At 42.9% G+C, this 21337-nt stretch overlaps 1 protein-coding gene across 1 annotated transcript in view; it reads left to right on the forward strand.

Annotated features, from left to right (window-relative positions):
* Positions 1-5195: 5195 nt before the first annotated feature.
* LOC118359064 (cadherin-24-like) overlaps positions 5196-21337 on the forward strand; it is a 29672-nt gene continuing 13530 nt past the window's right edge. Inside the window, exons 1-2 of the mRNA XM_035737271.2 lie at positions 5196-5750; positions 13317-14151. Coding sequence (XP_035593164.1) covers positions 13534-14151 — 618 coding nt within the window. The 5' untranslated portion in view covers positions 5196-5750; positions 13317-13533. The remainder of the gene's footprint in view (positions 5751-13316; positions 14152-21337) is intronic.

The raw sequence follows: 21337 nt of genomic DNA on the forward strand, positions 1-21337 counted from the left end.
GGCATTGTCATGCTGAAACAGGAATGGGCCTTCCCCAAACTGTTGCCACAAGGTTGGAAGCACATAATTGTTTAGAATGTCATTGTATGCTGTAGCGTTAAGATTTCCCTTCACTGGAACTAAAGAGCCTATCACGAACCATGGAAAACAAGCGCAGACCATTATTCTTCCTCCACCAAAACTTTACAGTTGGCACTATGCATTGGGACAGGTTGCATTCTCCTGGCATCCGCCAAACCTAGTTTAGTCCGTCGGACTGCCAGATGGTGAAGCATCCCAGAGTCGCCTCTTCACTGTTGACGTTGAGACGGGTATTTTGCGGGTACTATTTAATGAAGCTGCCAGTTGAGGAATTGTGAGGCTTCTGTTTCTCAAACTAGACACTAATGTACTTGTCCTCTTGCTCAGTTGTGCAACGGGGCCTCCCACTCTTTCTATTCTGGTTAGAACCAGTTTGCACTGTTCTGTGAAGGGAGTAGTACACAGCATTGTACGAGATCTTAAGTCTTTTGACAATTTCTTGCATGGAATAGCCTTCATTTCTGAGAACAAGAAAAGACTGAGTTTCAGAAGAATTTATTTGTTTCTGAACATTTTGAGCCTGTAATTGAACGCACAAATGCTGATGCTCCAGATACTCAACTAGTCTAAAGAAGGCCAGTTTTATTGCTTCTTTAATTAGAACAACAGTTTTCACCTGTGCTAACATAATTGCAAAAGGGGTTTCTAATGATCAATTAGCTAATCCAAGTTTATCATTTAAAAGGCTAACACAACTTGCCATTGGAACACAGGAGTGATGGTTTCTGATAATGGGCCTCTGTACGCCTATGTAGGTATTCCATAAGAAATCTGCTGTTTCCAGCTACAATAGTAATTTACAACGTTAATGTCTAAGCTGTATTTCTGATCCATTTTATGTTGTTTATTTTATTTATTTTTATTTCACCTTTTATTTATCCAGGTAGGCTAGTTGAGAACAAGTTCTCATTTGCAACTGCGACCTGGACAAGATAAAGCGTAGCAATTCGACACATACAACAACAGAGTTACACATGGAATAAACAAAACGTACAGTCAATAATACAGTAGAACAAAAGAAAAGAAAGTCTATACAGTGAGTGCAAATGAGGTAAGTTAAGGAAATAAATAGGCCATGGTGGCGAAGTAATTACAATATAGCAATTAAATACTGGAATGGTAGATCAGCAGAAGATGAATGTGCAGGTAGAGAGACTGGGGTGCAAAGGAAAATAAATAAATACCAGTATGGGGATGAGGTAGGTAGATAGATGGGCTGTTTACAGATAGGCTAAGTACAGGTGCAGTGATCTGTAAACTGCTCTGACAGCTGGTGCTTAAAGCTAGTGAGGGAGATGTGAGTCTCCAGCTTCAGAGATTTTTGTAATTCGTTCCAGTCATGGGCAGCAGAGAACTGGAAGGAAAGACGACCAAAGGAGGAATTAGCTTTGGGGGTGACCATTGAGGTAGCACGTGCTCCAGCAGGTATGAGTGGGTGCTGCTATGGTGACCAGTGAGCTGAGATAAGGCGGGGCTTTACCTAACAGAGACTTGTAGATAACCTGTAGCCAGTGGGTTTGGCGACGAGTATGAAGCGAGGGCCAACCAACGAGAGCTTACAGGTCGCAATGGTGGGTAGTGTATGGGGCTTTGGTGACAAAACGGATGGCACTGTAATAGACTGCATCCAGTTTGTTGAGTAGAGTGTTGGAAGCTATTTAATAGATGACATCACCGAAGTCTAGGATCGTTAGGATGGTCAGTTTACGAGGGTATGTTTGGCAGCATGAGTGAAGGATGCTTTTTTGCGATATAGGAAGCTGATTCTAGATTTAATTTTGGATTGGAGATGCTTAATGTGAGTCTGGAAGGAGAGTTTACAGTCTAACCAGACACCCAGGTATTTGCAGTTGTCCACGTATTCTAAGTCCGAGCCGTCCAGAGTAGTGATGCTGGACGGGCGAGCAGGTGCGGGCAGCGATCGATTGAAAAGCATGCATTTAGTTTTACTTGCATTTAAGAGCAATTGGAGGCCACGGAAGGAGAGTTGTATGGCATTGAAGCTCGTCTGGAGGTTAGTTAACGCAGTGTCCAAGGAGGTGCAAGAAGTATACAGAATGGTGTCGTCTGCGTAGAGGTGGATCAGAGAATCACCAGCAGCAAGAGCAACATCATTGATGTATACAGAAAAGAGATTCGGCCCAAGAATTGAACCCTGTGGCACACCCATAGAGACTGTCAGAGGTCCAGACAACAGGCCCTCTGATTTGACACACTGAACTCTATCAGATAAGTAGTTGGTAAACCAGGCGAGGCAATCATTTCAGAAACCAAGGCTGTCGAGTCTGCCAATAAGAATGTTGTGATTGACTGAGTCGAAAGCCTTGGCCAGGTCGATGAATACGGCTGCACAGTAATGTCTCTTATTGATGGCGGTTATGATGTCGTTTAGAACCTTGAGCGTGCCTGAGATGCACCCATGACCAGCTCTGAAACCGGATTGCATAGCGGAAAAGGTATGTTGGGATTCGAAATGGTCAGTAATCTGTTTGTTAACTTTGCTTTCGAAGACCTTAGAAAGAAAGGGTAGAATACATATAGGTCTGTAGCAGTTTGGGTCTAGAGTGTCATCCCCTTTGAAGAGGGGGTTGACCGCAGCAGCTTTCCAATCTTTGGGAATCTCAGATGATACGAAAGAGAGGTTGAACAGGCTAGTAATAGGGGTTGCAATAATTTCAGCAGATTATTTTAGAAAGAGAGGGTCCAGATTGTCTAGCCCAGCTGATTTGTAGGGGTCCAGATTTTGCAGCTCTTTCAGAACATCGGCTATCTGGATTTGGGTAAAGGTGAAATGGTGGGGGCTTTGGTGGGTTGCTGTGGCGGGTGCCGGGCAGTTGACAGGGGTAGGGGTAGCCATGTGGAAAACATAGCCAGCCGTAGAGAAATGCTTCTTGAAATTCTCAATCATAGTGGATTTATCGGTGGTGACAATGTTTCCTAGACTCAGAGCAGTGGGCAGCTGGGAAGAGGTGCTCTTCTTCTCCATGGACTTTACAGTGTCCCAGAACTTTTTTGTGTTAGTACTACAGGATGCAAATTTCTGTTTGAAAAAGCTTGCCTTAGCTTTTCTAACTGCCTGTGTATATTTGTTCCTAACTTCCCTGAAATGTGCATATCACGGGGGCTATTCGATGCTAATGCAGAACGCCACAGGATGTTTTTGTGCTGGTCAAGGGCAGACAGGTCTGGCGTGAACCAAGGACTATATCTATTCCTAGTTCTACATTTTTTGAGAGGGGCATGCTTATTTAAGATGGTGAGGAAGGCACTTTTAAAGAATAGCCAGGCATCATCTACTGATGGGATGAGGTCAATGTCGTTCCAGGATACCCCGGCCAGGTCGATTAGAAAGGAAGTGTTTCAGGGAGCGTTTGACAGTGATGAGGGGTGGTCGTTTGGTCGCAGACCCATTACGGATGCAGGCAATGAGGCAGTGATTGCAGAGATCGTGATTGAAAACAGCAGAGGTGTATTTGGAGGGCGAATTAGTTAGAATGACATCTATGAGGGTGCCTGTGTTTACTGATTTGGGGTTGTACCTGGTAGGTTCATTGATAATTTGTGTGAGATTGAGGGCATCAAGCTTAGTTTGTAGGATGGCCGGGGTGTTAAGCATGTCCCAGTTTAGGTCACCTAGCAGCACGAGCTCAGATCAGTTCACATTATAGTATCGAGGGCACAGCTGGGGGCAGAGGGAGGTCTATAGCAAGCGGCAACAGTGAGAGACTTGTTTCTGGAAGGTGAATTTTTAGAAGTAGAAGCTCAAATTGTTTGGGTACAGACTTAGCCTGCAGAGTTCTGTATTACTTTCTATCTTTGCAGTAGATTGCAACACCGCCCCCTTTGTCAGTTCTATCTTGGAGGAAAACGTTATAGTTAGCAAAGGAGATTTCAGGGTTTTTGGTGGTTTTCCTAAGCCAGGATTCAGACATGGCTAAGACATCTGGGTTGGCAGAGTGTGCCAAAGCAGTGAGTGAAACAAACTTGGGGAGTAGGCTTCTAATGTTAACATGCATGAAACCAAGGCTTTTACGTTTACAGAAGTCAACAAATGAGAGCACCTGGGGGGTGGGAGTGGAGCTAGGCACTGCAGGACCTGGATTAACCTCTACATCAACGGAGGAGAAGTAGGATAAGGGTACGGCTAAAGACTATACGAACTGGCCGTCTAGCACGTTCAGAACAGAGTAAAAGGAGCAGGTTTCTGGGCACGATAGCATAGATTCAAGGCATAGTGTACAGACGAAGGTAAGGTAGGATGTGAGTACATTGGAGATAAACCTGGGCATTGAGTAATGAAGAGAGAGATATAGTCTCTAGAGATGTTTAAACCAGGTGATGTCATTGCATATGTAGGAGGTGGAACAACATGGTTGGTTAAGGCATATTGAACAGGGCTAGAGGCTCTACAGTGAAATAAGACAGTAATCACTAACCAGGATGGTAATGGACAAGGCATATTGATATTAGAGAGAGGCATGCGTGGCCAAGTGAACATATGGGTCCAGTGAGTTGGGCTGGCTGGGGACACGGCGATTCAAACAGTTAGAAGGCCGGAGCTAAACAAGCTAGCAGCTAGTAGACCAGGGCAAGCTTACAGTTAGCAGGCCGGGTTAGCAAGCAAGCAGTTAGCATGGGCTAGCAGTTAGTAGACCAGGGCAAGCTAGAAGTTAGCAAGGGCTATCAGCTAGCAGACCGGGTTAGCAAGCAAGCAGTTAGCAGACCGGGCAGGCAAGCTAGCAGTTAGCATGTTATTTTAATGGAGAAAAATGCTTATTTTTTTTAAACAAGGACATTTCTAAGTGATGCCAAACTTTTGAACAGCAGTGTATATTTATTTTAATTCCGTGAAAACAGCCATAGTGCAACTCTCCCTTTTTCAAGGCTGAATTAATGTACCAGGAAAAGTAAGGTTCAGTACACAGACCAGACATAACAATTACAGCCACCAGGGGTTCCATGCACTTGGGAAATTGTGCAGTCTTGCTAAAACAGTTTTCCCCCCTGTGTACACATGTCATGGTTTACTACCACATTAGTATAGGCCTAATATATGTATTCAGTTTTACTCAACTCAGCATATTCTTTTGTCCCTCTTTCAACAGCTATTGAAGAGATAATTGAAGAGTAACTGATGGGGAGAGGACTACTGCTGAGCATTCTTATTTAAGAGTGCAAGGCTGCAAGCTGACAGACTATTTTCCTGGCTCTAAAACTATTTAACTTTCCCATGACAAAAAAAAAGACCACATTGTTTACGTTTGGCTGATGCATGCAACCACTGGACTGCAGTGATAATATATACTGGATCACAGGCGTTAGGATGAGAAAGTACAAGAATAGGATACGCATTCACAGGATGCAAAGCAAACATGCCCACAATTACATTGTGGCATGAAGGCTGAAAAAATAGTAGCCTATAATATCCCCAAAAACGAGAATCAAACTGTCAGCCGCGCGAGAAGGATAGGGGTATGTGAGGATAGAGGGGGAGTGATATGTAATTTACTGGAACAGTCTCACGAGCACCAGAGTGAGAGCGCGCGCTTAAAGGCACCCAGTGAAGAACACCGGCTTCCCCACTTTGGAATCTAGTTGTATTTCATTCTGCGCGTTTACTTAAATCGCTGGCAGACGAAGGAGCTACCCAATTATATCTGTATTAAAAGGTAAGATTGAAATTCGCATGAGAAAAATGCATCGGGACAAAACGTTTTCTTTTTCAATAATGGGATTCAGTTTTATTTGTAGCTTACTTTCACTGTAGCCGATGCATTTTACGGAATAAATGGGGTATCAGTTATTCAATTTATTATAGCTGCTGTTGACAGTCTTATGCATGCGAATAAATGTTTCTTCCAATGTCGATACATGTTCCATGGTGGTGAATCTGACAAAAAGCCAAAATTGTGTGTCAAATACAATGTGCATAAGAATGTTTGTCTTCAGATATCAGCTGTTTTAGCAGCTGTTTTAGCAGACATAATAATGTAGACATAATACAGAGTTATCCAGGAGATCCGTTGGAAGGGACCAAACTGCGGATGTTCTGGTTGACTAAACTAAGCGCGGAGATTTGACATATGGTACCTATGGGTTTCCACAACCACAAATATCGTAAACATTAATGAAAAAAATAAAAAGCTTTTTGGTCCTAATTAAGCTTAGGGTTAGGCATAAGGTTAGCACTGTGGTTAGGTTTAAAACCAGATTTTAAGAAGATAAATTGTGCAAATAGGTGGGCTTTATGACTTTGTTGCTTAGGTAACTAGTAACGACTGTTTTAATGTGATAGTCAGCTTCCCTTCCTACCCAGACAAGTCACAATTACGATGAACAAAAAAATATAAACTGTTGGTCCCATTTATTTATTTTTACCTTTTATTTAACTAGGCAAGTCAGTTAAGAACAAATTCTTATTTTCAATGACGGCCTAGGAACAGTGGGTTAACTGCCTGTTCAGGGGCAGAACGACAGATTTGTACCTTGTCAGCTCGGGATATGAACTTCCAACCTATCGGTTACTAGTCCAACGCTCTAACCACCGCCCCATGTTTCATGAGCTGAAATAAAAGATTCCAGAAATTTAACATACACACAAAAAGCTTATTTCTCCAAGTGTTGTGCACATATTTGTTTACATCCCTGTTCGTGAGCATTTTAGCCGTTGTCAAGATAATCAATCCATCCATCTGACAGGTGTGGCATATCAAGAAGTTTATTAAACAGCATGATCATTACACATGTGCACCTTGTGCTGGAGACAATAAAAGGCCACTCAAATGTGCAGTTCTGTCACACAACACAATGCCACAAGATATCTCAAATTTTGTGCAATTGTCATGATGACTGCAGGAATGTCCACCAGAGCTTTTGCCAGAGAATTAAATGTTTATTTCTCTAACATAAGCCACCTCCAACAGCGTTTTAAAGAATTTGGCAGTACGTCCAACTGGCCTCACAACCGCAGACCACGTATAACCAAGCCAGCCCAGGACCTCCACATCTGGCTTCTTCACCTGCGGGATTGTCTGAGGGGCAGGGTGCTGAGGAGTATTTCTGTCTGTCATGAAGCCCTTTTTATGGGGAAAACTCATTCTGATTGGATGGCCCTGGCTCCCCATTGGGTGGGCCTGGCTCCTAAATGGGTGGGTTTATGCCCTCCCAGCCCCACCGATGGCTGCGCCCCTGCCCAGTCATGTGAAATCCATAGATTAGCGCCTAATTCATTTATTTCAATTGACTGATTTCCTTATATGAACTGTAATTAGGGCTGTGGTGGTCATGACATTTTGTCATGCAAATAACTGCCGATCTCACGGTATTTGACTGTTAATTAACAAACACATTTAGCATCTCCGGCTTCCACGCACAGCCTATGGCGCACCTATGGAGTGTCTACATTATAAAAACGTCTAATAAATACTTTTAATATAGCCTGCACCATCACAATACGTCAATTATTTATTTTAGGCCGGTCTAAAGAAACAATATGATAGGAAGGAAATGTAGCCTATTTCAGAAGAACAGAATAGCATAATCTGAGTTGTCATTATGTTAGGCCTTAATCTGGCAATGCCATATAGCTGTGGGCTATACTAGTTCATTTAGCAGGCAAGAATTGCTTATAATTCCCGTGGCATTATTTTATATTGTTTTACAGTGAGAACAATAAAATGGAACATAGCTGAATAAAATAGAAAGGATAGTTTCCCCAAATGATTTGAAGGAGTGCGCACATGCGGCTATTCTGTGTTGAGTGGTGAACAAAGAAACAGGTCCTCCTATATGCTTCATTTAGATTTATTAATGCAACTTTAGTTGTGATACAAACGTTAGGCTATATGTTTTGATTTTCTAATACATAATAATAATTTGAAGAAAAGTTGCATAAAAGGCACGCGCTCTGCTCTGTTTCTTGCACCGGCTGCACATTCTGGGCATCATTCACAAGTGATAGTATTCTGACTCCAATCAGACTACATACACTAAATAATATATGTGTGAAATTAGTTTGGATTTAGAATGGGCCATTATTATCTGTTGGAACAGGTGCAGGGGGAGGAAAGCATTGTAATCCGTATGCACTTGAATAGCGAGGGCGCTTTTCCCATGGTTCATTTTCATGCCAGCCAGGCAGGCTACTCCGGTTGTAAAGAGAAACAATGTGCTTCATATTAGGAAAGATGAGAAATAAATATAATAGGCCTAGCGTATAGAAATCTGATTGGATCCTCTTTTTAATAGAGGCCATCAAAACTCTGTTTTATAGCATAGCCTGTAGAAATCCTCATCGGCAGACTCGACAGCCTTGGTTTCTCAAATGATTGCCTCGCCTGGTTCACCAACTACTTCTCTGATAGAGTTCAGTGTGTCAAATCGGAGGGCCTGCTGTCCGGACCTCTGGCAGTCTCTATGGGGGTGCCACAGGGTTCAATTCTTGGACCGACTCTCTTCTCTGTATACATCAATGAGGTCGCTCTTGCTGCTGGTGAGTCTCTGATCCACCTCTATGCAAACGACACCATTCTGTATACTTCTGGCCCTTCTTTGGACACTGTGTTAACAACCCTCCAGGCAAGCTTCAATGCCATACAACTCTCCTTCCGTGGCCTCCAATTGCTCTTAAATACAAGTAAAACTAAATGCATGCTCTTCAACCGATCGCTACCTGCACCTACCCGCCTGTCCAACATCACTACTCTGGACGGCTCTGACTTAGAATACGTGGACAACTACAAATACTTAGGTGTCTGGTTAGACTGTAAACTCTCCTTCCAGACCCATATCAAACATCTCCAATCTCTCATGAAGTGTTTGATTTGATTTTTGATTGCATTTGCGTTGATATCATAGTGATTAGAGAGCGCTGAGTACAAGACCATTAGCGACTGTCCGTTAGCAAGTTTGGTAGGCTACTAATAACTACCAGTTACCTACCGCCTAGTTACCGTGACTAAATGGTCACATGAAATTTGACTGTGGTCATGACTGCCAGTGTGGTGGTTATATGGTCACTGTAACAGCCCTAACTGTAACTTCGCAAAATCGTAGAAATTGTTGCATGTTGCGTTTTATATTTTCGCTTAGTATAGATGTCCATCCATGTCTGAGGACATCATCAGATGAAGTGGAAACCGGCCACTAAGGCCAACAGTGCCTTAGTGGCACTTGGAGATGGTGGATGGGCGTAAGCATCTGCCTCTGGTGCAAGATATTTTTCTTATAAGCCTATCCCAAACCTTAACCCTTACCTTAACCATTCAGAGTTAATGCCTAACCTTAAGATTTTGAAGTTAATGGCTAAACCTAACCTTAAGTACTTGGACATTTGAGGTTTGGAACAACTTCGAAATTAAACGTTTGAGAAACATGGATGAATGTCTAATTTTAACATGAGACTGTTTGAGCTTGTTGTCCTTCCTGGACTCGTGCGTTGTGGAGCGCGCGCAAAAAACGCTCACCTGCAGACCGCACTGGTTCCGCACGGATTTGCGCTCACGTAATGAAAATGATGAGCTCGTCTCCGCGTCGCCAGTAGCTCGGAATTGTTAGCGTTGCATTCATTATTATAGTTAGACCAAGTGTGTAAATCACATTAACATGCGTCAGAGGGGTCACAGCTCCAGAATTCTCTAACAAGACAAGGTTGTGCTCCAGGCTGTTCAGTGTAGGCCTATCTACAGTATGCTAATGAACAGCTTTGAAGAGTGTGTGTGTGTGTGTGTGTGGCACAAGAGGAGAGGAAGTAGGGAGAGAAATAACAGACCCTTAGAATAAGACACCATGTACCACATTTGCACGTCAACAACACTTTGACTTTGGACATCAAAAAGGAGAAGAGAAGATCATTATCAGTCATTTCCACTCAACACACACACACACACACACACACACACACACACACACACACACACACACACACACACACACACACACACACACACACACACACACACACACACGGCCAGTATAGATATTCCACAGTCCCCATTCACCAGAGTCTTTGTTGAACTCATTAATTTGTCAAGTGAATGTACAGCTGAGTCATAAACACTAACACATTGTTAGAGCGAGCACACGTCTGCCACAACACAGCACTTTGATTGGGAGGTTGTCATACCACTTAGGCTTTGACTGACTGTCTGAATGTCAGATGTTGACAATAGCAAGATGAGTGATGTGCTGAGTACAGTCACAGTGAGGCCTCATCAGTTTGGTTTGGACAGAATGGGAGGACTGTCTACACACTGAGAGAGAACGAGAGAAGGTGGTAAAGAGAGAGAGGCAGAGCAGTCTTAAAACATTAAGATGAATGGAAGGAAGAAGAGAATGTCAGGGAGACGCACGGGTGGAGCAGAATCTCTTTGCCTGTCTTCGTTGCTTAAGCCAGCCAAGCTCTCCCTTCATCACATACCCCCTCTCTCTTCTCTTCTTCCTCTATCTCCCCCTCGCTCCCTCTCTTTTCCCCTCCCTCCCACTCCTCCCCCTCTCTCTGTATCTCTCTGTATCTCTCTCTCTACCCCCCTCTCCCCCTCTCTCTGTATCTCTCTCTCTACCCCCCCCCCTCTCCTCCCTCTCTCTGTATCTCTCTCTACCCCCCACCTCTCCTCTCTGTATCTCTCTGTATCTCTCTCTGTATCTCCCCCCTCCTCCCTCTCTCTCTATCTCTCTCTCTCCCCCCCCTCCCCCCTCTCTCTTTCTCTCTCTCTCTCCCCCCCCTCCTCCCTCTCTCTGTATCTCTCTCTCTACCCCCCCTCTCCTCCCTCTCTCTGTATCTCTCTCTCTACCCCCCCTCCTCCCTCTCTCTGTATCTCTCTCTATACCCCCCCTCTCCTCCCTCTCTCTGTATCTCTCTCTCTACCCCCTCTCTCTCTCTGTATCTCTCTCTCTACCCCCTCTCCCCCTCTCTGTATCTCTCTCTCTACCCCCTCTCCTCCCCCTCTCTGTATCTCTCTCTCTACCCCCTCTCGTCCCTCTCTCTGTATCTCTCTCTACCCCCTCTCCTCCTCCCTCTCTCTGTATCTCTCTACCCCCCCTCTACTCTCTCTCTATATATGTAAAGGCTTGACATGCACAGTCTATTTTTAATAAAAATGAAACAGCTTTCTTGCAGTGAAGCGAGACACAGAGTGAAGTGAGACTGAAACAGCGATTTGCAATTTAGGCCTGTGTGACACTCATCATCCCCCTCCGAGCCAGCAACAGTCAATTCGCCCTGAGTCTTTCATTGCCTATCTATCTCTATCGCTCTATATCTCTTTCCAGCGATCCCCTCACACACGTTTCTAACTAACACTTACATCTCAAATGCTGAAAAATAATATTAAATGACATGTTTTTTTCTGTAATTGTGGAGCAGTAGACATGAGAGCAATATGAACAACACTAAAGCTAACTGTTTTAAAATGGGCCAGGAAGTACTATTAATGGATTCAAAGATGCAGCAGTATACAGAAGAAAGGGAATGTCTGTAAAAGCTTTAGTGGAGATACAGTATATGGGGATGGTTTAAAGATGAGGGAACAGACACATCGGCTCAGAGAGACTGAGTGCACATCTGGCATTAATATTGATGAAGTGGCATTAATGTGTGCAAAATACAAAAAAAAGAGCATTATTCCTTTTAAACAGTTAATTTTTCTCTTCGGCGAAAGAATTCATGTGGAAGGGAGGGGTAGAACAAAGTCGAATATATAGCTGAAATTAGTTATTTGTTATCAAGCGTTAAGAAACTAGGGCAATTGCTGAATGAGAATGAATGAGGATTCTGTTCCTGTCGTAAACATAAAAACATTTAATAAATTAAACATTCTGATAAATATTACACAGTCATTTTGGGTTAATGGTGTTTTAACTTAGGCCCTCATGTGCATCTAAATGAATGGTTTTGTAATACAATTGCAGATGTTTTAATTACACAGTAAAATGGAGCTCAGATAAGGCTATTCAATATAAACATAGGATTTGGGCATGGCAAGTCAGGGATTGTAGGTTGGCAGCCATTCTGTTCTTACAGACAGAAATAAATATGTACGATTGTATATGAGTGTGTGTTAAATGAGAGAGGGAGGGAGGGAGGGAGAGAGAGAGGGAGAGAGAGAGAGAGAGAGAGAGAGAGAGAGAGAGAGAGAGAGAGAGAGAGAGAGAGAGAGAGAGAGAGAGAGAGAGAGAGAGAGAGAGAGAGAGAGAGAGAGAGAGAGAGAGAGAGAGAGAGAGAGAGAGAGAGAGAGAGAGAGAGAGAGAGAGAGAGAGAGAGAGAGAGAGAGAGAGAGAGAGAGAGAGAGAGAGAGAGAGAGATTCATTAATTACACATTTTCAGTCTTAAGTTGGTGACAGCCTTCATTGCACAAAGCCTGCAAGATCGATGGCCGGAGTCTGACTCTAATACTAACGAAACTCGGATCGTTAAACTTTTGGGAAATGATGACAGAAATTGATTAAAATATGTATGAGTCCAATTAATCTTTGAAGGGGGACTTCTTCCACTACTTGGCATTGAGGCATGAGGAGGCCATCTTTAGGACGACATCAATCATCTGATGGAGTGGCAATTGTGTCTGACACAGTAAAGTAGTGGAGCTGTGCCCCACCCTCTGCCCTTCAGGCCCAAACTCAGCCTCCAGAGACAAATCTCCTTTACATGCATTATAATGAGCTCACAACCTAACACAATAGTCTCATGTGCCCCATTCTGTCAATGAGTATTCAGTGACGCTTCAAACCAAAAGATGTAATGCTTTGTTACTAGTTACGAGAATCTATGAGCCCTTGTGGTCCTTCTGTAGCACAGTTGGTAGAGCATGGCGCTTGTAACGCCAGGGTAGTGGGTTCGATTCCCGGGACCACCCATACGTAGAATGTATGCACACATGACTGTAAGTCGCTTTGGATAAAAGCATCTGCTAAATGGCATATATTATTATATTATTATGTTATAAATAGATAATAGGTATGCTGCAATTTTACAACAGACTAACTCACTAAACACTAAATGATGGACAAATCTCCACATAGACTGTATGCAAAAACACAGTGCAGACAGTACAGACTATTGCGATATATTCCCCACAAAGTGTAGTTGTAAAATGGCAGCCAGTTCTCCTCAGGTCTTGAGGAGTTAATGAGAATAGTGTCAACATCTCTGCATGTCTTCATGCCTCCTGCACCTCGGAGCTGTTTGTTCTCCTTTTAATTAAAACAGCTAAGATTACTCTAATTATCTCTCTACTCAGGTAATCCAGCTCCGGTCTGCTGCGGCCGTGGGAGGGAGTCCTGCATCATGTGTACAGCAGAACGGGAATGAGTTAGTGTGAGAGTGAAAAGTAAACCAGAATAAAGACTGACCCTGCGGATAGCAAAGGAAATCACAATGTGGGGAGAAGACAAACAGAATCCAAGAAGAGGATCAACAAATCTCTGAATAGAGTTGACTAAAACACCACCTCCACTATGACCACCCCAACGGTGCTTCTTCTTGTTTTGGTTTGTATGTGGGAGGAGCAGCGAGGATGTAGTTCACTTACTGTTAGGTTACCGATTACAGCTCAGAACAGCCAGGAAGACCAAATTGAACTGAGGGCTGCAGAAAACTCTCTGGTGAATCATGGTCAGAATGCTGAGGTTCTTATGACAACCCACATCCCACTGACTCCTGGATTAACAGACAAAGAAAAGAATGGCGTGGATGAAATAGTACAGATATCAACTCAAACTCCAGACTTTACCCTTCAAACAACTTTGACTCCTGGAAAGATATGGAATGTAATTACATCCAAGAGTGACCATGTGGATAATGGGGATGTTCACAATCAGTCACTTGAGGCCCAGCATTCCATGGAGGCAGAGGCCAATGGAGACCCCAAGCATCATGTGAAACTCCAGACTGTCTCGCATCCAGAGTTCAGAGTTCTCCCAGAGAGTATCTCTGGGCGGGGCTTAGTCTCTCGGGGGGAGGGGTTAACTCTAACAGGGGTGGGGTCTCGCTCTCGTCGTAAGCGGAGCTGGCAGTGGAACCAGTTCTTTGTCATTGAGGAGTACAGAGGACCAGAGCCAGTGCTCATCGGACGGGTAAGACCTATTCACAACCAATGTCATGATTTCAGTGTTATCAGAAATATCCATAAATGTATATTTGGTCAATTCCTAGAACAACAGCCTGAGGATATAGCACACCAGGGGTTCCCAAACTTTTTCACTCAAGCCCCCCTTCTAGCATTCATGGTGAACATCCGGCACCCCCCACGTCTATTTCTATAGGCACAAGCACTGTTTATGACACACAATGTTCACACCCCTCTTGTTGGCAAAGAGACAATTTTGTAGAATTAAAGCTTATTTCCTACAATTCTACACATTTTGCCATGTCTTAAATTAATGTGTGTGTGTTCATGTGATGTTTGATTGACCCAAACATTACAACATTGGCTAAAAAACCGAGCTAAAAAGCATTAGCTGACACGGGCTAGTTAATCTGGAAATGATCTCTCTAAGACCTGCAATGACTGACATGACGAGGAAAACTGCTGATGCACTACCCAATTCCCAAAATAGCACCTTGTGCATTCTACTACTACAATTTCCAGGAGTAAGTAGGGCGGGGTGGTCCTTCGCACACCCCACAGTTTGGGAACCACTTCAGTACACTACTAGTCAGTTGACATACATTACTTCATTAAGGTTAGCCAATAGGTATGGTAGGTCGCACCACACCAACAACACACCACAGAGCTGACAGGAAGTCAGTGTTCAGCCAGTGTGATGATGCGATGATTGGAGGTTTGAAATCAGAGCACACCTGAACCATCTAGATCTGTGGAAGTTACTTGTAGCACTTCACAGGCAAAGTGTTGGGCTGCTAATGCATCTGTTGGCAGCTTTAGTGTGTGTGTGGATTATATTAGCTGTGACGCTTACAGGGAACTCTGCCAACTCACAGTAGCAGGCAGCGTACTTTATTGTGACACCACAGTTTGGAGCCTCCCCAACCAACACTGTGTTCACATCGTAAATGTTTCATCTTCCTCTCTGCCTGTTATTGATACAGTCAGGGAGGGATGTCAGTGCGGTCGGTGGAGACACTCTTTCTTGTTGTTGTAGTAAGTGCGCAAGTCTGATTCAGGGCTTGAGATGGCAAGGATGTTGCTTGGATGTTATGTCAAACATGTTCCAGCTTGTTAGGGCTATGAGTTTGATAAGATCATACATACATCAATGCCCAGATTCACATACACGTGTAGAGTGTGTGTGCTCTGCCGTTTGAAAGACATTGCTAGAAACGGTGAGCGAGGGGGTAAGATACATCATGGCAATGAATGAGAATTTTACTGGGAGAGAAAATCAGCAAGGTGAAGATGGACTGAAGATCCCTGCCACACTGTAAGAGCAAGGAGAAGAGAACATTGAGATGAACGAGAGTGGGGGAGAGGGACAACGGAGAGATCATTTCAACAAGAAAAAAACACATGTTTTAATGGATTGGTTAAGTTTTAACCCCACAGAGGATTTTTTTTTGCCATGGCGACTGATGCACAGCAGGACTGAGCTAGCAATTAGATTGAGACGAGGAGGGTAGGGGTTGGTGAGAGACTGTGTGGGGGCTAGGAGGGAAGGGTGTTAGGAGAGTAAGATAGGGAAGGAGACTGACAAAGATGTCTCTCGTGGTGATGTATGGGATCCGAATCAAAGCAGATTTAAGGAGGAAGAATATATATCATTTCTTACGTGTGTTTCTTTAATCCCTAACTGCACGCTCAACTACACACATACACACACTGACTCGCTCTCTCTAACACACATATCACAGTTGCACACAGACACACTTGGTTGTATACACCCAGGGTTTATGAATTACAGTTGACATGTATACCAATGTTTTTATGCACCATTTTGGTATTCTTGGCTAGAATAAATGCACAGCTATGTGATTAAAGGCCTAGGGGCCATAATACTTTCTTATGCTTGCTCTCTCCAGGCTTATGTCACATTATAATATTAACAATTTTCCTTGCCCATGGCTTGGCTTGTGCGTAATTCTCAAGTGAAAAATGTAATAACGACAGAGACCACAAAGCTGTTTCCATATGAAAGAACCTACAGTATATATACAGACCTTAATTGATGTGAAAACCTGCAGTAATATTGCTCAGCAAATAGCAAACAACCCATGCTACTTACTATAGTTAAAATAATCAGTTGTGGTTCATTAGACAGAGGTTGTGTTGGTCTAAGATGGAGGGTCTGCAGTGGAGGGGAGGAAAGGATGGGATGTGAGTAAGCCTAGTGGATTATGAGCATGTGCAGAAGTGCATTACGTGTGGTGCAAGATGTGAAGGTTCCTGGTCAGAAAGCCTTCCTTGTGTGATGAAGGCTGAGTAATCTCTTTAGCTTTCTATTTCTGTGTGTCTGGCCTTTTACCCACCAAGCTCCCTGTAATATCCCCCTACTGCTATTCAAAACTGAACAAGCTAGCATTCTTCACTGCAAAGTAAAATGGGCAGACACACAGAGACAGGTAGACAGACAGAAAGAGAGAAACAGATGGCAGATGGACTTGTCAGAGGTGCGTTCTCAGAAAGAGAGACAAATTTCACCCCAATAACTACCGTGGGATATCAAATCAAATTTGATTTATCACATGCGCCGAATACAACAGGTGTAGACCTTGAAAAGCTTACTTACAAGCCCTTAACCAACAATGTAGTTATAAGAAAAATGCCCCACCCCCAAAAAAACGAAGAGATAAAAACAAGAATAATATGCGTCAACAGCAACCTTGCGTTATCATTAACAGCAACCTTGCGTTATCATTAACAGCAACCTTGCGTTATCATCAACAGCAACCTTGCGTTATCATTAACAGCAACCTTGCGTTATCATCAACAGCAACCTTGCGTTATCATCAACAGCAACCTTGCGTTATCATTAACAGCAACCTTGCGTTATCATCAACAGCAACCTTGCGTTATCATCAACAGCAACCTTGCGTTATCATTAACAGCAACCTTGCGTTATCATCAACAGCAACCTTGCGTTATCATCAACAGCAACCTTGCGTTATCATTAACAGCAACCTTGCGTTATCATTAACAGCAACCTTGCGTTATCATTAACAGCAACCTTGCGTTATCATTAACAGCAACCTTGCGTTATCATTAACAGCAAACTTGCGTTATCATTAACAGCAACCTTGCGTTATCATTAACAGCAACCTTGCGTTATCATTAACAGCAGACTTGCGTTATCATCAACAGCAACCTTGCGTTATCATCAACAGCAACCTTGCGTTATCATCAACAGCAACCTTGCGTTATCATCAACAGCAACCTTGCGTTATCATTAACAGCAACCTTGCGTTATCATTAACAGCAACCTTGCGTTATCATTAACAGCAACCTTGCGTTATCATTAACAGCAACCTTGCGTTATCATTAACAGCAGACTTGTGCATTTCCACAGTGAAAACAATGTACTGAGCAAATGTCAAATTGGCTTTTTACCAAAATACCTTATGACAGACCACATATTCACCCTGCACACCCTAATTGACAAACAAACCAAAACAAAGGCAAAGTCTTCTCATGCTTTTTGATTTCAAAAAAGTTTTGACACAAAATGATGGAAAGCGGTTTTGGGGGAAAAACATACGGCATTATAAAATCCATGTACACAAACAATAAGTGTGCGGTTAAAATGATCAAAAAACATTTGAAAATGTATGTCAACTGACTAGTAAAATGTGTTTTACTGAGTTTCTATTTCCCAAATTAACTCGATTAACTCAATCGATTTTACAACAGCCACTAATTAATCAGTTGCCTCTACAGTCTCGTTCTGAACGACGCATAATCCGGGAATCTGCACGGACCCGGGTCTCACCAATGAGTTCCTACCACACCAATTTAGTTGAGTATTTATTTACTAGAAAGCTAAAATGATGATAAAAGATACATACACAAAAACACATTCTAGGCTATTGTTTAGAAATTAGTATAACGGGCCAACACACTATGGCGCGTGTTACCCAAAATGGGGATTTAAAAGAGAGAGAAAATTACAAAAAGTACACAAGAGAAATATACATTTGGGTGAATTTGTCAGCTATGGATATTCTAACCCTAGCCTTGCCCCAAACTGCCGCTCTTATGGGTCAGCATATAATGATGTAATTACGTGGGGAAGGTCTCCGTGGATTCTCCGCGTGGACCATTCAGGCTGCTCAATGACGCACTTCTCCGATGCAACTCTCTGGTCATCCTCACGATGTCAGTGTCCTTTTGGCTTAGGCGTCTGTTCCCTCGCCCTCGCTCTGGAAGGGCTCTTCTGAGGACAGACAGCTCTGTAGCTCAGAGCTCACAGCGTAGGAATTAAACATTGTCGATACCACGATTCGATGGGGAGTGGGGGCTAGGTGGTTCGACTTGAATTCACCCGCTTAGACACAGCTACTCATCTGTAGCTTGGGTAGAAAAAGATTTCTTTGTCTTCAAACTTGTGTTGCATTTTGGGTTTGTTGACTTTTTAGACCTCGACTGCAGCTTGGGTCACTTAGTCTCATCTGTTAATTCTTCACTCACAGGTTTTATAACCTCGGGTCAGACGTGGGCGTAACCGCCTTTAGGGCAATTCTCTGGGCGTACCAAGTTAAGGGCAAGGTCTAGATTTTACTCAAATCCAATTTTAGACAACTAACTTTACATTTCATCTTTACCAAAACATTCTCTTTGATTTGGACATTTTCCACACAACATACAATGTATAAACATCAAACATATACTAGGAAAACTCTTAACGTTACAATGTTTTCGTAATAACATCATCTATTAACCTTTAATAACAAAACAAAAATGACATACATTTTCATATTCCATCTATCGTCATGACCACCATTGTGGCTGAACGGAAACCATTGTTCCAAAGTCCATTTATTGCATGTTCAATGTTCTGAGGTTGGTTCTCCATATTGAGGGGACACAGGAATGTTGTGTGGCCTAAGATTTACCAGGGGCGTGAGGGGTCATAAAACCCCACATCTTCAGGCCCCTAGATCTCTCCTCCTCTGTTGAGGTTGAGATATAATCTGTAGGGTTGTGGTCTCCTGTAACCTGACCTGGTCAGGATAGTCATGACAGTGAGCATAGCCTTGCTATTGAGAAAGGCCGCCATATGCAGACCTGTCTCTCAAGAGAAGACAGGCTATGTGCACACTGCCCACAAAAGTGTAAACTGAGTTGCACTTCCTAACCTCCTGCCAAATGTATGACCATATTAGAGACACATATTTCCCTCAGATTACACAGACCCACAAAGAATTCGAAAACATATCCAAATTTGATGAACTCCAAAATATATTGGGTGAAATACCACAGTGTGCCATCACAGCAGCAAGATTTGTGACCTGTTGTCACAAGAAAAGTGCAACCAGTGAAGAACAAACACCATTGTAAATACAACACATATTAATGTTTATTTATTTTCTATTTTTTACTTTAACAATTTGCATGTCGTTACAACACTGTATATAGACATACAGTGGGGCAAAAAAGTATTTTGTCAGCCACCAATTGTGCAAGTTCTCCCACTTAAAAAGATGAGAGAGGCCTGTAATTTTCATCATAGGTACACTTCAACTATGACAGACAAAATGAGAGAAAAAAATCCAGAAAATCACATTGTAGGATTTTTTATGAATTTATTTGCAAATTATGGTGGAAAATAAGTATTTGGTCACCTACAAACAAGCAAGATTTCTGGCTCTCACAGACCTGTAACTTCTTCTTTAAAAGGCTCCTCTGTCCTCCACTCGTTACCTGTATTAATTGCACCTGTTTGAACTTGTTATCAGTATAAAAGACACCTGCCCACAACCTCAAACAATCACACTCCAAACTCCACTATGGCCAAGACCAAAGAGCAGTCAAAGGACACCAGAAACAAAATTGTAGACCTGCACCAGGCTGGGAAGACTGAATCTGCAATAGGTAAGCAGCTTGGTTTGAAGAAATCAACTGTGGGAGCAATTATTAGGAAATGGAAGACATACAAGACCACTGATAATCACCCTCGATCTGGGGCTCCACGCAAGATCTCACCCTGTGCGGTCAAAATGATCACAAGAACGGTGAGCAAAAATCCCAGAACCACACGGGGGGACCTAGTGAATGACCTGCAGAGAGCTGGGACCAAAGTAACAACGCCTACTATCAGTAACACACTACGCCGCCAGGGACTCAAATTCTGCAGTGCCAGACGTGTCCCCCTGCTTAAGCCAGAACATGTCCAGGCCCGTCTGAAGTTTGCGAGAGAGCATTTAGATGATCCAGAAGAAGATTGGGAGAATGTCATATGGTCAGATGAAACCAAAATATAACTTTTTGGTAAAAACTCAACTCGTTGTGTTTGGAGGACAAAGAATGCTGAGTTGCATCCAAAGAACACCATATCTATTGTGAAGCATGGGGGTGGAAACATTATGCTTTGGGGCTGTTTTTCTGCAAAGGGACCAGGACGACTGATCCGTGTAAAGGAAAGAATGAATGGGGCCATGTATCGTGAGATTTTGAGTGAAAACCTCCTTCCATCAGCAAGGGCATTGAAGATGAAACATGGCTGGGTCTTTCAGCATGACAATGATCCCAAACACACAGCCCGGGCAACGAAGGAGTGGCTTCGTAAGAAGCATATCAAGGTCCTGGTGTGGCCTAGCCAGTCTTAGCCAACCCCATAGAAAATCTTTGGAGGGAGTTGAAAGTCTGTGTTGCCCAGCAACAGCCCCAAAACATTACTGCTCTAGAGGAGATCTGCATTGAGGAATGTGCCAAAATACCAGCAACAGTGTGTGAAAATGTTTGACCTCTACAAAGTATTGAGATAAACTTTTGTTATTGACCAAATACTTATTTTCCACCATAATTTGCAAATAAATTCATTAAAAATCCTACAATGTGATTTTCTGGATTTTTTTTCTCATTTTGTCTGTCATAGTTGAAGTGTACCTATGATGAAAATTACAGGCCTGTCTCATCTTTTTAAGTGGGAGAACTTGCACAATTGGTGGCTGACTAAGTACTTTTTTTGCCCCACTGTAATATGACATTTTGAAATGTTAATTTTTAATTTCACTTTTGTTTTATTTTCTATTGCCACTTGCTTTGGCAATGTAAACACGTTTCCCATGTCAATAATGCCCCTTGAATTGAATTGAGAGAGAGAGGGTGACAGAAAGACAAAGGTAGAGATACATAGACAGGCAAACAGA

This window comes from Oncorhynchus keta, chromosome 26 (assembly GCF_023373465.1).
Source record: "Oncorhynchus keta strain PuntledgeMale-10-30-2019 chromosome 26, Oket_V2, whole genome shotgun sequence".
Taxonomy (NCBI): domain Eukaryota; kingdom Metazoa; phylum Chordata; class Actinopteri; order Salmoniformes; family Salmonidae; genus Oncorhynchus; species Oncorhynchus keta.